Source organism: Borostomias antarcticus (assembly GCF_949987555.1).
Source record: "Borostomias antarcticus genome assembly, chromosome: 9".
Taxonomy (NCBI): Eukaryota; Metazoa; Chordata; class Actinopteri; order Stomiiformes; family Stomiidae; genus Borostomias; species Borostomias antarcticus.
The window spans coordinates 11,883,862-11,903,961 of NC_140242.1; the positions used below are offsets into that span (position 1 = coordinate 11,883,862).

The 20,100-nt window shown below is 46.4% G+C and overlaps 1 protein-coding gene across 3 annotated transcripts in view; it reads left to right on the forward strand.

The window, feature by feature from the left end:
- The window catches only part of arhgap29a (Rho GTPase activating protein 29a), a 47,676-nt gene that overhangs the window by 18,325 nt on the left and 9,251 nt on the right, over window positions 1–20,100 (forward strand). For 2 of the 3 annotated variants that reach the window (XM_084443224.1, XM_084443226.1), the window contains 13 exons: window positions 3,898–4,041; window positions 10,897–10,993; window positions 11,605–11,677; window positions 12,084–12,144; window positions 12,993–13,148; window positions 13,710–13,774; window positions 13,868–13,978; window positions 14,278–14,358; window positions 15,074–15,256; window positions 16,373–16,510; window positions 17,077–17,267; window positions 18,393–18,559; window positions 19,925–20,053. In XM_084443224.1, coding sequence (XP_084299350.1) covers window positions 3,898–4,041; window positions 10,897–10,993; window positions 11,605–11,677; window positions 12,084–12,144; window positions 12,993–13,148; window positions 13,710–13,774; window positions 13,868–13,978; window positions 14,278–14,358; window positions 15,074–15,256; window positions 16,373–16,510; window positions 17,077–17,267; window positions 18,393–18,559; window positions 19,925–20,053 — 1,596 coding nt within the window. Of the gene's footprint in view, window positions 1–3,897; window positions 4,042–10,896; window positions 10,994–11,604; window positions 11,812–12,083; window positions 12,145–12,992; window positions 13,149–13,709; window positions 13,775–13,867; window positions 13,979–14,277; window positions 14,359–15,073; window positions 15,257–16,372; window positions 16,511–17,076; window positions 17,268–18,392; window positions 18,560–19,924; window positions 20,054–20,100 lie in introns of those variants that run through there. The other variant, XM_084443225.1, reaches the window with a different exon arrangement.

Genomic DNA, 20,100 nt, shown 5'->3' on the forward strand with positions numbered 1-20,100 from the left:
AACGGCGGGGTCATCTGAGAATTTCACGAAGTAATTGTGCATCACCTGTTTAAGCAGCTGAGTTTGACACAGCTGTAGCCGATCGGCTATTGCTAGTTTTGCGTCCGATGTCCCATTAATATCTCAGCCAAACACAATTATGCTTGAACTTTTCCACTTGCCAGCTTGTGCTTCTCATTATTATATTTGGGGTAGTTGCTTGTGCACTGGATGGATTCTTTATTGGGAATTAGCCGTTGGATTGTATTCAGACATAACGTAGGCTAGGATCACAGCTGACTGATGCACTTTCCCTTCCCAGCCGTCTCATCGCTGACCATCATGATGCAGTTATGCTTTTTAGCCAAGTTAATATTATGTAAGCTGATGTTGTGATGGCAAGAAAGCATTAAAATGGATCCTGGTCAAGGTTGGAGTCCAGACGAGTCTACTATCAATTGGGTTGGACGAAGATATTCAAGCACAATCAGGATGTGACGTTCTATTGTCAGCTGGACAGAGTCGATCGGATCTCGAACGGATCGGGTTGAAGATACTCGAAACGCATATTAATGCCAGGTGTAAATGTAATCAGGCTAAATCATTATCTAGATACAATCTCGATACAAGACGCATTTTAATGCAAGGTGTAAACGGGGTCTTTGTCGAGGACGCATCAGGACGCATTAGCGTTTAGACTATAAAGATATGTGGTCAAATGCGTCCCAGACCACCTCGGCAAGTGGTTTGAGGAAACGTTTCACAAATCATTCGAAACACATTCTAAAACCAAGTCTAAACGGGGTCTACGGGTCTCTTGTGGAATAAAACAGGAAATGTTAAAAGAAGGATATTGTTTGACTTGTGCTTGCCTTTGGTAGGCTATGTTGGAAATGGTTATATAATGGAATGTTTCATCCTTGATCAAGTCTGTAAGAAGGTTTGTAACATCAATCTTTAGTTTAGCACCTTTGTTTTCTTATATACTCATCAAGGGAACTCGTATGATCAGTCATGAAGTTCTGAGCAGGTGTGTGTAGTGATCTGCTTCCAGCCAGGACAGGGGTGTAGAGAGTACAGAAACCCAACAGTGGTTTGGATGCTGATGAGGCCAGCTGCACTGCTCAATGTAAGGTCTGTCCTTTCCAGCGTTGACTGGTAGCACTGATTACTGTGTGTGAGGTGTGTGTGTGTGTGTGTGCTTGCGTGTGCGTGTGTGTGTTTGGGCTGTTCAGACAGTGGTTTGCAGCTGCACTTGCTGAATATGCTCTACCAAGGGGAACGTCACAGCAGGATAGGGAGGTGTGTGTGTGTGAAGAATTCCTGAGAAACAGTGTCTTCCCTGAATGAAGCAGTGGCAGCAGAGTGCATATCATATATCACCCCGTTATAAAATACCCATATCAACACAGACATCTCGCATAAAAAAAATTAGGCCTATTTTGGAAGCCCCTCCCCCCACGCCCATTAATGTCTAATGGCTGATTGTATTTCCCAGTGGGAGGTGTTACCGAGCCAGAGTCATGGCGTTAGCACTCTTCCTGCCTGGCGGGGAGCTGAGGGTTGGAACAGCAGGACGGGAGCCTGTCATCAGAGAACAGCCGTTTCCCGGGCGCAGGAAGTGGCTTTTTTGGGGGGTGACATGTGAGGAAGATGGATGGCGACGGTTGCTATGGAGCGGAGGCAGCACTCCCGAGGCCCCGGAGCGCGGCTGTTGGCAGAGCAAAGGCTGCTGGGAAACGCTGAGGAGCTATGTCACCGCGTTACGTGGCGTGGTGTAGTGTGCAGTGTAGTGTTGGGAACAGCATCGATTGATGTTTGTGATGCCGTAAACAAAAAAAGAAAGTTGTAGTGTATACCAACTTGTGCCATGTTTTTCTGCTCATGATTTCCTCGTATGTACTGGTCTACAAAACACCTTTTGACCTTTGTCTGCTCATCGTTACCTCGTCCTGTCTGTGAAGAGACATCGCCTGTTGCTTGTCTGGACACGGGACTGACCAACTGACTGGGCTGACTACCGGACCCAGAAGAACCACTTTCTCCTTTCTCTCACGCTCCTTTTGTTTCTGGACATTGTTGTTGTTGACTTGTTGATCGTTGGTCCATGTGAAGCGGTCACCTACTGGTCAGCTGGCTGGATTTCCTGGTCGAAGTACAGCTGGCATTGTCACGGTGGCCTCGTCCACCCAGCGACATTAGTTCCAGCGCCGGGCCTTTTTGTCAGAGGGGGAACCTATGAAAGAACACACGGGAGACGGCTAGTCTCCCTGATCCCCCTTTCCATACGGCGGGTAAGCCAGGGGCGACCGTCAGCACAAATGTGGCTTTGACTGTGCCTCTCTCTCTCTCTCTGTGTGTGTGTGTGTGTGTGTGTGTGTGTGTGTTTGTGTGTGTGTGTGAGAGAGAGACTATATGTATGAGTGTTTGACGAGAGAGAAGAGTGTTTGCGTCAGGCACCTTTTCATTCATACCTGTGTGTGCGCGCTTGTATGTTTCTGTGTGTGTGTGTGATTGTGCAAGGCCTCACCAGGCTCTGGGAAACCTAGTCATCAGTTCATTGGTTGTGTCAGAGAGCTGTGTGACACACACTACCCAGTGATGGTCTGTACAAGCGTTAGGGAGTTGTCCAAACAACAGAACAGTCTTAGTTACAGTGATGATCTGTGCAAGCCTTTAGGGAGTTGTCCAAACACCAGAATAGTGATGGTCTGTACAAGCCTCTAGGGAGTTGTATAAACAACAGAACAGTGTTAGAAGCGAACTTACTCACTCCCTCTGCGCTCAGCTATGTGAGAATGGTGTGTAAGAAGGTGCCTCAATATCAGAGAGCACTGTGGTGACTAAGAGTTAGTAATGGACACTTCCCATGCATATGTATGTGCACATACCTGAGATGCCAATGAAGTTTTCACTACCGCTATCTCATTGGCTAACCGCTAATTACCGAAAGGCCACCGCAGGCCATTTTTAGTCATGCATTAGTTATCAGGTGAGTCACGTTTCAGCTCTCAGGGGAGTTTGCTTAGGCTATAAGTTCAAGTCGTAAGTCTCAGCTTCATGGTTTTGGTGGCTAACCCCAATGACGACTGTGTTGTCAGAAAGCCCACTGAGTGGTTGATCTGTCGCAGTCGTCATGGTTACCCTGTAAAGGTTCCGCCATGTGTTCTTAGCGGGATTTATTTCAAAGTTATTTCACGGCGTTATCAAACAACGAGTGAACGGAGTCAGACAAGACTTATAATGATTATGTTTCACCGTTGTTTTGAGCATTTTTTCCTAAAATTAGATTTTTTTTTCCAGAATGAACATGAATGGGTGTGTGGACTGGGTATGTATGGTTAATATGTAAATGGTCATTGGACTGAATTTATATAACACTTTTATCCAAAGTGCTTTACAATGAAGGCCTCTGATTCACCCATTCACACACATTCACACACCAATGGTGGCAGCTGCCATGCAAGGTACTAGCCTGCTCATTGGGAGCAATTTGGGGTTCAGTGTCTTGCCCAAGTCGACGTGTCGTCAGGAGGAGGAGTTGGACTCTACCCCCCACTCTACCCCCTGAGCTACAGTAGAGCTCCACCTCCTGAGCTACAGTAGAACTCCACCTCCTGAGCTACAGTAGAGCTCCACCTCCTGAGCTACAGTAGAGCTCCACCTCCTGAGCTACAGTAGAGCTCCACCTCCTGAGCTACAGTAGAGCTCCACCTCCTGAGCTACAGTAGAGCTCCACCTCCTGAGCTACAGTAGAGCTCCACATCCTGAGCTACAGCCGCCCTGTGTACCGCGCCCCAGTACTACTCAGTACTGTATCTACACTATAGGCCTTCCTTAAATCCAATTTAAAAAGCAGCAAATGAAAAGCCAGTGAATGTACAGTGAATGTGTGTGTTTGTGTCCTGTCCCCTGCAGAGCACCAGGACTGTCTGCACCAGCTGGTCCACGAGCGTCTGGGCGAGCTCCTGCGCGTCCTGAAGGCCGTCATCGGCAAGCACCAGACCCTCAACTCCGTGGACATCCTCAGCGCCGCCGGAACCGTCATCGCCAAGGTCAAAGGTCAGCGCTTATGGCCGGCACTCCCTCACACGCCCTGTAACCCCTCGGTCCTACTCTCCTCCTCCTCCTCTCTCCTCCTCAGTCCTACTCTCCTCCTCCTCAGTCCTACTCTCCTACTCCTCCTCTCTCCTCATCAGTCCTACTCTCCTCCTCTCTCCTCCTCAGTCCTACTCTCCTCCTCCTCCTCTCTCCTCCTCAGTCCTCCTCTCTCCTCATCAGTCCTACTCTCCTCCTCTCTCCTCCTCAGTCCTACTCTCCTCCTCCTCCTCTCTCCTCAGTCCTACTCTCCTCCTCAGTCCTCCTCCTCCTCCTCCTCTCTCCTCCTCAGTCCTACTCTCCTACTCCTCCTCTCTCCCCCTCAGTCCTACTCTCCTCCTCCTCCTCTCTCCTCCTCAGTCCTAGTCTCCTACTCCTTCTCTCTCCCCCTCAGTCCTACTCTCCTCCTCCTCCTCTCTCCTCCTCAGTCCTACTCTCCTACTCCTCCTCTCTCCTCATCAGTCCTACTCTCCTCTCTCCTCCTCAGTCCTACTCTCCTCCTCCTCTCTCCCCCTCAGTCCTACTCTCCTCCTCCTCTCTCCTCATCAGTCCTACTCTCCTCCTCCTCCTCTCTCCTCCTCAGTCCTACTCTCCTCCTCCTCCTCCTCTCCTCCTCAGTCCTACTCTCCTCCTCCTCCTCTCCTCCTCAGTCCTACTCTCCTACTCCTCCTCTCTCCTCATCAGTCCTACTCTCCTCCTCCTCTCCTCCTCAGTCCTACTCTCCTCCTCTCTCCTCCTCAGTCCTACTCTCCTCCTCCTCCTCTCTCCTCCTCAGTCCTAGTCTCCTCCTCCTCCTCTCTCCCCCTCAGTCCTACTCTCCTCCTCCTCCTCTCCTCCTCAGTCCTACTCTCCTACTCCTCCTCTCTCCTCATCAGTCCTACTCTCCTCCTCCTCTCCTCCTCAGTCCTACTCTCCTACTCCTCCTCTCTCCTGCTTTCCATCTCGTTAATCGTATTATAATTAATTACAGGCCAGCATGCCTGCGTGTGCTGAATGTGTGTGTGTCAAAGTCAACAACAAAAAAAAGACTTTTCCAAGAAAAAGTCCCTCGGGAATCTCACCACTCTCAGTACTCACCATAGCGCATTCGTTGTTAGAACCTCTGTTGACGGGAATATATTTAAAAACAATATTATTTTTTTCATCTGAAATCTCATTCGAGGGAGGGAGAGAGGGAGAGAGGGAGAGAAGGAGAGAGGGAGAGAGGGAGAGAGAGAGAGAGAGAGAGAGAGAGGCGTGAGAGTTAGTCTTTGTGCTCTGTGTGCCTCCGTCCTGAGGGTCCTAGCAGGGGAGGAATCCCGCTCTGCTGCTCTCCCTGCTGAGAGATTATCATCAGGCATGGAGAGCGATTCCTCACCTGGCCAGCGCACAAGAATCTCCCCCGGCGGAGTGCACCTTGTCTCAGTTTGCATGGCCAAGCGGCCCCCCTGGTTTAGCTGCATAGCTATGGCTGAGCCCTGCCTTGGGGTGTACCAATGTTATGTACACGCCCCCTTGTCTTAAAGGTAAAATAAAAACACCCACCTTCTTTAGTAAACCTAAAATAAAGGAGTAGTAAAGGGAAAATCATGTTTAGCCCTGTTTTAAGGTTACTTATGATCATATACAATGATTCAGATCAAAAAGTTGACAAAACTAGCACTTTTGAGAAAGTCTGAGAATTGCTCTACCACCGTTTAGGTCATACAATGGATGTGGGTGGGTACCGTGAAAAATCATTCAAAAAACATGTTCAACTCTCAATTTCAAAGACAATAAACTCACCGGGGTGTTAGTTGGCATTTTGACATATAATTCGCCATAAAGTAAGATTCTAGTTCATCTGGAAAGGCTTTTTTAAATATTTAGTATAGAACTATTTAGTCACAGCACATGCGTGTGTAAAATTCCGCTTGAACTGATTCCGATCTCGCGCAATGCCTTGAAGTAGTTCCGCTTCCTGAATCCCCTCTGCGGATTGATCTACACATCTACAACAGTCGCTTCAATACAAGTCAATGGATTTCATAAAATGATAAATAAAACCCTACAGGATTCATACTTTGCTGCGAATTTGATTTCAGAACACCAACGGACACCAATTACCCCCTCGGTGAGCTTCTTATCTTTGAAATTGAGAGTTTAACATGTTTTTGAAAGATTTTTCAAGGTGCTCACCCACATCCATTGTATGACCTAAATGGTGGTAGAGCAATTATCAACTTTCTCAAAAGTGCTAGTTTTGTCAACGTTTTGATCTGAACCATTGTATAGATCATAAGTAACCTTAAAACAGGGCTAAACATGATTTTCCCTTTACTACTCCTTTAATGAAGTTTTAAAAACCCCAAATCTGTTTTGCATGAAGAAACCAACATGTCATTCGTCACAAACTTTGAGTGTGAATATCTGAGTTTAGCCTTCTTCACTGTGCAGAAAGGCTGCATTTAATCGTGTGTGTGTGCGTGGTATGCATGTGTATGTGGATGTGCATGTTTACCATGTGTGCAGTGCACATGATTTTGTTTGCGTTCATGAGAATTGAGAATACTTCACTAACTTTATTTGTCGTACCTTAACAACAAATAAAGTAACTATCTGTGAACTTTCCTTTGGAAACTGTTTGGAAAAAGGCAGGCCTCAAAAATACAGAGATTGGATGAACCATACTATGGTCTATCACTGCTCCTCGCTGTCGTCACACCTAAACACGCCCAGCGTAGCTGTTTCCATTTCAAGTTCCTCAGAACCAAAGCTGATTGGCGAGATCGTTTTCTGATCTGGCACAAACTTACCCAGGGACTGATTTGGGAGAGACACAGAATGTGAGCTCGCGAAATCAGGATGGTCTCACGAGGCTAGCAGTATTCTAGCAGTCTGAAGGAAGCCATTGTACAGTACCAGGACAAGGCTAGCTATTGATCTGTGTGCACTTCTCTGACAGCTGGACAGACTGTTATTATTAACCATGAGAAGCTGCTGAACAGCTGCTGGTGACATATCGTTTGCAAGGCTGTCCAGAGCTCTCTCTCCAGGGAACAGTTTGATATTAACAGTGCTTTGTTTATCTAGGAATGGGATGGAACAGTGTCACTCCTGTAAAGGAAGTTTTCATGGTTAATGACCTTATTCTACCTTAATGATTTCTCTCTTGTGTAGATGTGTTTAAGTTAGCATAGTCCCCCTATTGAGACAATAGCATTACCCATGCCAAATGATTCTAGTAGGCTATGCACAGAAACTAAACATTATTTGTTTTCACCACTAGGGGGCCTGAATATCTCACTCCCAAGTCCCCATGCAATCACAAGGCCAACAGACCAAAAACACTAACAGAGGTGCACGTAAACGCACACGCACACGCACACGCACACGCACACACACACACACACACACACACACACTGACCTCTCCCTATGTAACATGAGCCAAAAATAATCAAACCAGGTAGTGAGTTTAAATAAGAACATTGAATGTGGGCGCCTTGGCAGGAAGATAAGAGAGAGTCTGTGTGTCCCTGCCTGTCTGCCTGTTTGCCTTTCTACCTGTCTGCCTGTCTGCCTGCCTGCCTATCTGCCTTTCTACCTGTCTGCCTGCCTGCCTGCCTGTCTGTCTGTCTGCCTGTCTGTCTGTCTGTCTGTCTGTCTGTCTGTCTGTCTGTCTGTCTGCCTTTCTACCTGTCTGTCTGTCTGCCTTTCTACCTGTCTGCCTGCATGTCTGCCTGTCTGTCTGTCTGCCTTTCTACCTGTCTGTCTGCCTGTCTGCCTTTCTACCTACCTGTCTGCCTTTCTACCTGTCTGCCTGCCTGCCTGCCTGTCTGTCTGTCTGTCTGTCAGCCTGTCTGCAAGTCTGCGTGCTAGCTTAGTCGATTTTATTTTGGAACAAGCCACTGTCACCTATGCCTGGCTTTTTCACAGCAGGGCTTTCACAGCACTGGCGTCTGGCCAGGGAAAAGAGCAATACAGTGAGATAGAGATGGAGGGAGGAAGAGAGAAGGGGGAGAGAGAGAGAGGGAGAGAGAGAGAGACTCTCTAGAATATTAGGTTGCAGTTGCTTGTCTGATGTCCTTCATGTATATAAAGATTTAAATTTAGCACTCTGAGATTGTCAAATGAGAAGTGCATTATAAATACAATTTATTATTATTATTATTATTATTATGATGATTATGATAATGATTATGATTATGATTATTATTGTTATTAAAGAGAAGACACTTTGGATGAGTTTTGCAAGAAGTAAGTGGTATTTTGAAAAGAGACAATGCCTTGAGGCCAGAAAGCAAAGCTTTGAATTGACTATTTCGCAGCACTGCCTGAACAACGGTGGAGATGGTTTTGTAGTCTGCGTACAACATAAGAGGCGTTCGCATACTCTGTTCCCGTCAAATCACATCACCAACGGGGTCTGTGGAGGCATTCACACTGCTGCCACGGTCCCCGTGGCCTGTCCCCACGGCTTGACCCCTGGGGCCATTCCCAAAGCCATGTTTGCCTGCCCATCAATATCTGTTTTGTCAGGCAGCTTCCCCCAGGGCTTGAGGGGGGGTCGGGGGGGTGGGTTGATTAGCGTTCATCATGAGGTGTTGTGCTTTCCCAGCAAAAACAATGCCATTTTTGCCCAATGATGTAACTTCCACGCTGGGCCTGCTGGTCGGGGCTTGAGCGAGCGATGGCATTGTGTTCCAGCAAGCTTCAGGATGTCCTGTGTGTGTGTGGGGGAGTGGGGAGTGGGGGGGGGGTGAGGCTACAGTCAGAGTGAACCCGCGTCCGAGGCGGGAGGTAGCTGGGCTTGCTGGGGGGCTCACAGAAGCTCCTGAGAACGCGGGACCGGACCACCTGGAAGCTACAGTACCGCTCCACAGGTCCCTAGAAGGACCTCTCTCTCCTACCATCACCAAAACACCGTGGAGGCCTTTGGAGGATATGTAATCAGACTGAGACCATTTTTGGAGACTCTATACTTCTCTCTGGGAAAAAAAGGATGTTCTTGGAAGTCTTGAAAGTGGGTGAAAGAGGTCTGTCATTGTGATACAGTAGGCCATGGTTTCTTCCAAGGAACAGACTGTCTTGAGGAAAACATCATCAAGTTGATAAAAAGCGGTCGCTTCCCATGAAGACCATTGAACCACCGAAGGTCTGCGTTCACGGAGACTGAGGAAAAAAGAGACAGAAGAAGGTTGATTTAAAAAAAAAAAAAAGGTTTGTGGACCCTGAAAGTGGTGGTTTGTCTGCCGTTTGACTCACCGTTCACCTGAAATTGGACACAAAGGGATTTGCCCACTGGATGGGAAGAGTAGTTGTGTGTGTGTGTGTGTGTGTGTGTGTGTGTGTGTGTGTGTGTGTGTGTGTGTGTGTGTGTGTGTGTGTGTGTGTGTGTGTGTGTGTGTGTGTGTGTGTGTGTGTGTGTGTGTGTGTGTGTGTGTGTGTGTGTGTGTGTGTGTGTGTGTGTGTGTGTGTGTGTGTGTGTGTGTGTGTGTGTGTGTGTGTGTGTGTGTGTGTGTGTTACTGGATAGTTCCTCTTCCGGTATCGAGACAGGAAGCCTTTACGGTGGCTCTGATGAGATCGCAGAGCTGCTAACCTTTCTACTCTCTGGATCTCCAGGTTTTCCATGTTCTGTACGACAGGGCGGCTTTCACAATGGAGACTGAGTCATGTTCTCTCCAGAAAACCCATTGTTTAAATGGAGAGCACTGGTTTTGAGCAGCTGTATCTTGTAGCTAAGTAGCTACATTAGCATACTTCTCCTTTTGGATCTGGCAGACAACATTCAAAAGTGTTCACTACACCTTTTTTTACTAGCTGAAGGATTATAGGAAGAAACCAGAGTAAATGGAAGCCAAGGAAGTCTTGGGTAAGAGCTGCTTCAGAGATTTTGGTTTGGTATCGCAATCCTGAGCTCTGGAAACAGCCGTTGGTTCTACAGGCAGAGAGAAAGGAGTGAGAACGATCTTGGAAGTTGGGAAGTGGTCAATGCCGTCAGTGGGGTAGTTACGTTTGACAGTGGGGTAGTTATGTTTGCCTGTGCTCTCCGAAGCCACCTTTTACTTGTTTATATCCCCTTCTCTTAGTGGGACAGGAAGTTTATTTTGGAGAGTGATTATAGCCGTATTTAGATTTGGTGTTTCCTCCTCTCTCTCTGTCAGTGTTTAGGCTCCAGGCAGGAAGTGTGTTGCTCCTACTAATTACAGTCAAATCTGTGCTTTTGTAACCGAGTGAAACAGAGTCCTTGTGAGTCCCAGGTGGTTAGCAAGTTCAACTCACTCCCCCAGTATAAATACCATCAACCCGCGCCGATGAAGAGCTGGCTTTTCATCGGTGTAGCTGGTTAAAATGGTGTCTGTCCCACGGGAGATCCGGGTTTGAATTCCACCCCCGGCACGCCGAAACGTATGGGTTACTGTTTTTCAGTCCTTACCTAACCTTGCTGATTTTGCACTGGTTTCCCTGTTGCTTATTCTCTAGTCCAGGATGCTCATACCCTGCTGAATGGGAGATCTCCTCTGAAAGTTCTGTCTTGTTCCTTCAGGCCTTGCCTCACCTCAGTCTGTGTCTGAGAAACTGAAACATGTTCTTATAGGGACAAGATAAGATAATGACATGTTTGGCACGACAGGTATATTCACAACTCTCCTGGAAACCAGTTCAGAAAGAAGAGAATGGGGAACTGTATTATGTTCATTTTTAATTACATGTTACACTGTGTATGTTTTGAGTAACCTAGAGATATCAAATACATAGTGCAAGTACATAATGTCTCCAGTTTTTAAAGGGGTATGTTGTTTCGCAGTTATTTGGTTTCACGCTTTAGCATAACTGGCTCTATCCCACTCCTGACAGGCGTGAACTTCAAGGAAGTGAAGGAGGAGAACAAACAGGAGCTGTTCGGCGAGATCTACACCTCCATCGACACATTGGCGTTCACTTTTGGCAATGTGTAAGTACAATGTTATCATGCAGATTGCGATGACAGAGTTCTATCTTTAATGGGACAGCAAAGTTGATAATGAAGTTTGCTGAACATCATGCTTTGTTTATCCAGTCTCTGAACATCATGGCTTAATGTTACCTCGTCTCGGTTGGGGTTAAATTGAGCTGATGAGCAGGCTTGAGTTAAACTCTTAGCTTTTATTACACGGCTCTCTGAGATACTTGATTCTGATTGGACAATCGGATAACATTTTACGGTCAGTTATTTCTCAATGGGCAATACTGTTAAATATACGTTAAGCTAACTCACTGTTAAACCGTTGTTATCTAGCTAACATTAAGCTGTGTAGGCCGAGTTACTACTTGTACCATCGATGCGATCCCTTACTTAACCCATTCTCTGGTCTAGAATAAGCTTTTCCCACCACAAGCTCCTAACCACTAAACATAAACAACACCACTAACTTTCAACTCAACCCATGCTCAATGTAATGGTAGTACTCCAGCCTGCATTGTGTTCTTTGAGTTTGACGCATGTTTAGGGTTATCCTGGGGCGAGATTTAAAGGTAAAACTTCACATTTGTGTATCTCATTGTTGCTGTATGTTTTCCTTCCAGAGTGTCAGACTTCCTTATGGGCGATGTGGAGAATGGCTCAGCGTTGGGGCTTCCCCTGACTAGAAGAAGCCGGGTAAGTCAGGCAGCATGACCCTCACTTCCCTCCACAACATGCTGGCTACAAATACCTACAGCCTGGTGACCGATCGCCCGACGAGGCCTGCCGATGTGACCCGCTGCACCCGATTGGTCAGCCAGAGGTCAAAGGTGACGAGGCGCAGAGGAAGTGCAGAGCCGCACTGAATGTTGGGGGTTGAGAGATGTCTTCCTGTTTGAAGTGTACTCCTGAAATATCCTCTGGCCATGAGTTATGATAGCTGTTTTATTTTCTCAGTGTTTTGTAACAAGAGGACAAAGGGAAGTAAAAATGCTTCAGTTTGATTTATTATATCGGGACTTGTGAGCCATTCAGTGTTCGCCCTGCACCTGCTTGTCACTTGTTCCTTATCGTGGAACTGTTCTGTTTGTCTCCTCCCCAGTCTTTTGAGAACCTTTCTGTGGAACCTGGAGGAACCGGCCTGGAGAAGGATGACACACCAGGTGATTTCGACCACCACAACACCCCACGCCTGTATACATATTTAACATCTACCTACAGTAGTATATACTGTACAGCATGCAGATCTGTTGTATAGGATAGCCTGTCACTCACCACATTCTAGCCCACCATCTTCCCTATTATTTGTTATATAATTGCTTTTAGGAATGATTAATACATTACATTACTGTAATGTAATGTATCAATCATTATTATAATACAAAGCTATTTATAATATTCCAAAGTGATTTATAATAATTATATTTAACATACTGTAGGTAGTCAGTGTACTACTACTCGTCAGAACTCACAAGTACACCTCCTTTCTAAACAAGTGACTTGAGAGCATAATCTAGTGCTAAAGCAAGAGCAAGTGCAAAGTGCAAGTGTAGCAAAATATAAATACAATAGGTCCTGGAAGAGTCCTGGTAGTATTTCTTAGTACAGTACTAGGTAGTACTAGTATTGTGTGTGGGTAGTCGGTGTTGTGTGTCACTACCAGTGTGTTACAGATACGGTTTCCCTAATGGTCAGTGAAGTCACACTGACCTATAATTGGTTCAGTCATATTATATTAGTACACATATTACGCAATACAGCGGCCAATCCCTGTCGCACCTACTTAGCATCACAGGGTATTATGGGCTTGTCCGCCACCAAGGTCGGCAATGGGCTTTTCTCTCTGACACACTCTCGGTCGCACACACACACACACACACACGCACCCACGCACCGACACTGACTTAACACATGTCGGCGTCCGGGAGGGACTCCGGCGGCGGGGGGCGGCTCGTCACCGTCAAGCCCCTGTTCTATAACCTCCCGTGCGGCGTCTCCGTGGTGATCACAGGTCCGTCGCCGCCCCCCCCGCTGCGGGCGGCGGAGGAGGTGGACGCGGCGCTGCGCCGGAGCGATGGCGGCGTGGAGGCGGCGCTGCTCTACGCCAAGGCCTGGTCCAAGTACACCAAGGAGCTGCTGGGATGGGTCGACAAGCGCATCAGTGCGGGTGAGTCTGAAGGAGGGCGGGGGTCCGCGAGGGGGCCGGCGTGGACTCACACGGGGGGCGGCTAGGCTGCGTCGAGGGAAGGGACCTAGGATCACCTCAGCCGTGACTGCACGTGCGCTAGCATGGTTAGCTGTGCTACTGTAGCCTTACTGTCTTCATAGGTAGATACATACAGTATGGTCCCCAGGTGGACGTCATCGTGTTTTACAGCAGGGACAGCATAGCGGCGAAGACGTTCTTCTGGGAGATTAAGAAAGGATAAAATACACACAGCGCTCAGAGTGGTGGGGTATGTAGTGTAGTGTCATTAGACTTTGGAATTACTGATTGCCTGTTTTCTTTAATAGATTAAAGAATAGTACTTGTACTAAACTTAATCACTCAGTAAGCACACAAACACACACACACACACACGCACTCGGTTACTCCATCACGGTGTACTGAATACAGTATGGTGTGACAACTTAGCAAACACCTCTTGTTTGGTTAACACTTGCACTGTGGTCTTTTGTGGTTCTTTGTGTCCCGGGGACATTTTGTGACGTGTGTGTCTGTTTGCAGATATCGAGTGTGCGAAGAGCTACGCCAAAATGGCAGAATCGGCAAAGACGCTCGCCAGTCAACAGGTGATTGCTAAATGTGTCTTAATTGTACCATTGAATTTATACAGCTGATTCAAACAATCTCTTTACATTTTCATCTTTTTTTCCTCATCAAAGGACTTCATGCCATTTCGAGAGATCTACATGTCGGCGTTCAAAAACGATATTGAGTACAGCCAGCTCGTACTTCACACAGTGGCTGCCCTCCAGTCCAACAAATTCATGCAGGTAGGAACATTACAGTATGAAAACGCTTTGATCTTTATGAAACAAACTCTGGGGCATTTGATGAAGATTTTTACTTCTTGACTCACAACAGTTTGTGTGTGTGTGTGTGTGTGTGTGTGTGTGTGTGTGTGTGTGTGTGTGTGTGTGTGTGTGTGCGTGCATGCATATGTGTGTGTTTTCGTGTGTGTGTGCACGCGTGTGCGTGTATGCTTTCATGTTTGTGTGCATGCATGTGTGCGTTTTCATGTTTGTGTGTGTGTGTGTGTGCGCGTGTGCGCGCGCGTATGTCTGCATTCCAGCCTCTTCTCGCCCGTAAGAACGAGCTGGACAAGCTGAGGAAGGAGGTGAAGGAGCAGTGGCAGAGAGAGCAAAAGAAAATGGTGGGTGGAGTTTTATTTTTTTTTATTTTTTTAAAAGGCCATTTTAAGAGACAGACACAAAGGAGAATGTGGCAAACATCAAAGGCTATGGAGCACAAACACCTTAGACGCTGTTGTTAATCTTTAGCCAGTCAGTCAGTCAGTCAGTCAGTCAGACAGTCAGTCAGTGGGTCTAAGAGTGGGTGTGCGTGCGTGCGTGCGTGCGTGCGTGCGTGCGTGCGTGCGTGCGTGCGTGTGTGCGTGTTTGCTCGTGTGTGTAGTGGAACAGGGGTGAGTGTTAACGTGAGAACATGAGCTGGGAGTTGGGAAAGCGATTGTGGGAGTCTTGATGTGTGCTAATATTGAGCTTGACCCCGCTTTGGTATAAATCAACAGTAGTGCAGTGCAGTAGAAACAGCGTCGCACGCATGCACTTCCTGTGTACGTCTAAACTGTGCTTTCACAGGAGGGAGGAAGTGAACACACTGGTAGTGCTGAATCAGCACGGCGGTGTTGTAACAGATGTGTGCTTTTGTGTGCGTTTGTGTGTGCGTGCGTGTCCGTGTTTGTGTACGTGTGTTTGTGTGCGTGTGTGTGTGTCCATTTATCTTTGTATCCGTGTGTGTGTGCGTCTGTCCGTCCGTGTGTCTGTATGTCCATGCGTGTGTCTGTATATGTGTGTGTGTGTGTGTGTGTGTGTGTGTGTGTGTGTGTGTGTGTGTGTGTGTGTGTGCAGCATGAGGCAGACAGCGCACTGAGGAAGGCGCAGGCTCTGCAGGCCCAGAGGCTGGAGGAGTACGAGAAGGCCCGGGTCTCCACCAGCAGGCTGGAGGAGGAGCAGCAGGGAGGCGCCGGAGGGGCCGGAGGGGCCAAGCAGCTGGACAAGAGACGCCGGCTGGAAGAGGAGGCGCTGCAGAAGGTAGCAGACCTCGTCCACGCTCCACCAGGAGACTCATAGCTCCTCCGTGGGGACCATAGCTCTGCCAGGAGGCCCATAGCTCCTCCAGGAGGCCTGTAGCTCTGCCAGCAGGCTCATAGCTCCTCCATGGGGACCATAGCTCTGCCAGGAGGCCCATAGCTCCACCAGGAGGCCCATAGCTCCGCCGTAGGGACTATACCTTGTTACTGACGCTTGTAGCTCATCCATGAGGCTCATACCTCAGCATTGAAGCAAATCCTTATTATAGACCTATTATTCAGAAGTCAAATTGAATTTCTATCCACATCTAATGCTATTCTGAGTGGCACACACTGCTCTGCAACACATACAGTAAAAGTACCATTCTACACCGGAGAGTTTGGATACTTGATTCTGATTGGCTAGCAGCCGTGGTAAAATACTCTGTAACCCACGGCTGCGACCGCATAACAATTAGTATTAATGTGCCGTCAATCTCATTGACGAGGCCATTGATAAAATCAAGCGGTAGGCTTTGCTTTGCGTAGCAACCACTCGCAGCAACCTCGCCTTTTTTGTATCCTATTACAAAAACGCACTCATCAGTCCGACTCCAACACTTCCACACCCCTTCCAGCGAAAAAGAGTGCTCTGGAGAACTGCACCAAAGCTGGAAATATTCAAATAAACGTGAACCACCCGAATTATGCCTTATGGCTTATGTGAACAAGGCCAACCCAAATAGGCGAGATAGCCTATGTTGCCTGGCAACCATTTAATTCAGAACTATAGCCTATCACGGAAGATTTTGTAAATACTAAAATGATAAGAATGATCGGTAAATAAATGATTGAATGTTACTACTGAGTGTTTTTGTGAATATATACATGTAGTAACCATTGTAGAAAAGCAATTGACCACTTGAGGCAGTGGGTTACAGGGGATTTTACCACAGCTACGGGGGTTTTAGGCCCTCCGCTATCGCATCGGCCTAACAACGCCCCGTAGCTGTGGTAACATCACCTGTAACCCACTGCCTCTCGTGGTCAGTTGCTTAAACATAGAATACCCCCGTGTAACGAATGCATGGCAGTGAATGCAAATCTAACGTTCTCCTGTGGTGACCCTGTGTCACAGTCAGAGGAGGCCAAGGAGCACTGCGAGGCCTGCCAGACGGACGTGAGGGTGAAGAGGGTGGACCTGGCCCACACCAAGGGAGAGATCCTCACCCAGCTACGAGAATTGGTCTTCCAGTGTGACCTCACGCTCAAAGCGGTACGTTCTGACCCAGCGGTTTAACTTTTATTTATTTATTTATTTATTTATTTATTTATTTATTTATTTATTTATTTATTTATTTATTTGTTTGTTTGTTTGTTTGTTTGTTTGTTTGTTTGTTTGTTTGTTTGTTTAATATCAGAGGAAGTATATATTCAGTATCTAACTCAGTGTATGACACAGATGGATTGGACTCTTCTGTCGCCTTTGGAAATAACAAATGCTCCCTCAATGTGTCTATCATTGTTTAAATTAGATTTATTTGAATGTCTTATTTGATTTTATTGTATTTGCCATGTACAGTATGTATGAATATTGTTTGTGAACCCCAGGGAGAGTAGTTTGCTATTTTGTAGCAACTAATGGGTTTGATTGATTGAAGATATATGGTTCTAGGTAATATTATTTGTTAGAAAGGTGTCTTTTAATCCCATGTGGGATGGGCCATTAGATAACACTTAAAATAATAAAATTGAAAAATAGATGACACTTAAAGTAATAAAATTAATTAATTAATTCATTCATTCATTGTAGTCTCTGGGTGGATCTATCTTTTCCTGCAGGTGACGGTGAACTGGTTCCAGTTGCAGCAGGCCCAGGTGGTGTGTCTGCCGGTCAACCACCAGTCCCTGTGTGAGAGCGCCAAGCTGTACGAGCCCGGCCAGCGGTACGTCGACTTCGTACGGAGCCTGCCGACCGACCGTGCCCGGGTGGAGTCCCACTCCTTCGACGCCACCGTCACTCAAAACGCAGGGTGAGGAACCCGTTTATATGCGGTCAGATATTGTACAAAAAAAAAGAGAGATTTCTGTGAGGGAGTGAAAGATTGGTTCTGCCACATGGCCCCAACCAAGGCCAACCAACACCCAACATTCTGAAGTTTGCAGTTGTTATTAGAATGTTGGAAGTTTAAAATTCAGCTGCAAAATTCATCCAACCGACGACAACAGTCACCAAAAAACATGGCACACCAATCCAACGTTGGTGTTGGTTGGTTTTGGTTGCTGTTGGTTGGGGCAGTGTGCAGACACCTTGACTGATTTTAGTGAGAGAGAAACTGCTATTAAGAAGCAGTGAGAGAGAACGAGAAAGAGGGAGAGAGAGAGAGGGAGAGAGAGAGAGAGAGAGATTGTGTGGGAGAGTGTAACACAATTGGGAGCAGTTTGCAGGTCTTCCTGGGGAAGTGTCTGGTCATGGGAGAGAGAGAGAAGGAGGGAGGGACTGGAGAGAGACGCTGTTTCCACTGCAGTCACCACCACACCCTCTGCTTCATCACAGCTATTCACATTTCGCTTTGCAAATTACCAGCTAACTATTGGGCTCATAATATGATAATCCTGATTGTATCAACTCGAATGCCAACTCTGTTAGTTGACTTCGTTCATTGTCTTATTCTCCTTGAAGTGTGTGTGTGACCTGGCGACACACTGAGGAGAGCTTTGTTCTTGGTTTGTTTACTCCCCTCCCAATCCCCCCCCCCCTCCCTCTCCCTTCCCCGATCAAAAGCCCTCACAGAAGGGAGAGGAAGCACAATCAAAACAGTCTCACATACACAGCTTTGGGAGTCACAGGGTTAAATTTAGAGCACATTGACCTACATTTTCAGATTCCCATTTTTCTGTGGAGTAGACACTATAGCATGGGTCATTTCAGATTGTTTAGAGTCCATTTTCAATATTGTTTTAATGCTGGTAATTGATGTTTTTTTTTCCATTCAGGCTTTTAAGATGATTTGTGAGTTAATAATAATAATAATAATAATAATAATAATAATAATAATAATAATAATAATAATAATCTTAATCTTTATTTATAGAGCACATTTCAGACACAACCTCTCACGTTTCACAAAGTTTCATAATCTATTTGTCTTACACAGGATGCCATTACCTAAGAGGTCTCTGAGCAGTGGCCATGCGCCCCAGGGCAGCCTGTACCAGATGTCCCTGACGTCAGGAGACTTCATCACCACTGACGAGGTGGACGCCAACACCCGGCCCGCCAAGATCGCTGAGCGCCGCTCCAATAGCAGCATGGATATCCAAGGTACTTCTATATACCATCCTTTTTTATATGCCCAGACCAAATACAGAGCAATTTCATTTTTCTTCCAAATTTTTCGTTTTCATTCACCTTTATTTGACCAGGCTTAGACCCATTGAGATTAAAATCTATTTTTCAGGAGCGACATGGCCAAGAATGGCAGCAGTACAAACAGTTTCATACACACTCACATTAAAAACAATTGATCAGCTCAAAAGTGCTATACAGCAAAAGTGCAGGGAAACCATATAAGCCTATTTCAATTAAATCAATTACAAGTATCAATAGAGTCCGATTCTATAGATTTCACCATGCCTTTAAATTCATTCAGAGTGACTAGATCCTGGAGTTTAAGTTCACTTTGCAGGCTATTCCATGTAGATGGTGCAGGAAACATAAATCAATGTCATAGATCAACAGATTCTATATTGGAAATAAAAGGGCTATTATCTTGATTTTATTGAAACATCCAGTGCCATATTTGTTTATCGATTGATATGTTCTTTAATTTTTTTTAATTTTTAATTTTTATATATATATATATATATATATATATATATATATATATATATAATATCCTCAAAAAAATTAATCACACTAGCATTCCAGCATTCCAAAGCCACGGCAAACAGAGAAAGCTCAGCAGATAAGGAGAACTTCTCAGTTTAGATTGCATCACAAAGACTGCAGCTAATTTCCCTGATGCATGCTGCGTCTATTCACTACTGAGTAAACATTGTAGCCGTTCTCCTTTTGTTATGCACACCGATCGGTATCTAGCTCTCAAGAGTATCAGTGGCTCAAAAGTATGTTAGCGGCTCATGGCCTGATAGTGTTGTTGAGGTGAAAAGGCCACATTAGCAAGTCCATAGAAGCACAATAGAACGAGTTATTGGGTGGCAGGAAAGCTATCTGTTGGAGTTGGCTGTGTGTGAGAGAAAGAGTGTTGGTGAGAGAGTTTGGTGTGATTGTGGATAATTACTGCACCTTTTCATCGTTTGTGTGTGAGTTGGTGCTAGTGAGTTTGTGTGCTCCTATGTGACTACGTGCGCAAGTGTGTGTACTCTTTATAGAGCTGCAGGCTGATCCTTATAGCTGGACATGCCTGGGGATTAACGTTTCGTCCTCTCCTGACTCCCTGCAGCTGACTCATTTCACACACACGCACACACACACACGCGCACACACACACACACACACACACACACACACAGCCACATAATGAAACATTTTCAAACAAAACACAGTTTTTTTTTTTTCCAGAGGTGAAACCCAATTGGAGGAGATTCTTTCTGAATAGATGGGAAGAGATAGCAATGCTGTTGTGAACCCAGGAAGTGATTAAGTATTCTTTCTGCTACGTTCCAGCGCTGAGGATCCAGGGCCCGTTTCGAGCCTGGGCCACGGGTACTCAGGGCGGGGGGATGTGCAGTGACTCGGAGAGCGCCGGGGGCAGCAGCGAGTCCCGGTCCATGGACTCCCCCACCGCTAGTCCAGGTAAGCCCCTATAGTCACCCCCTCTCCCTGTAGCCTAGTCCCAAATC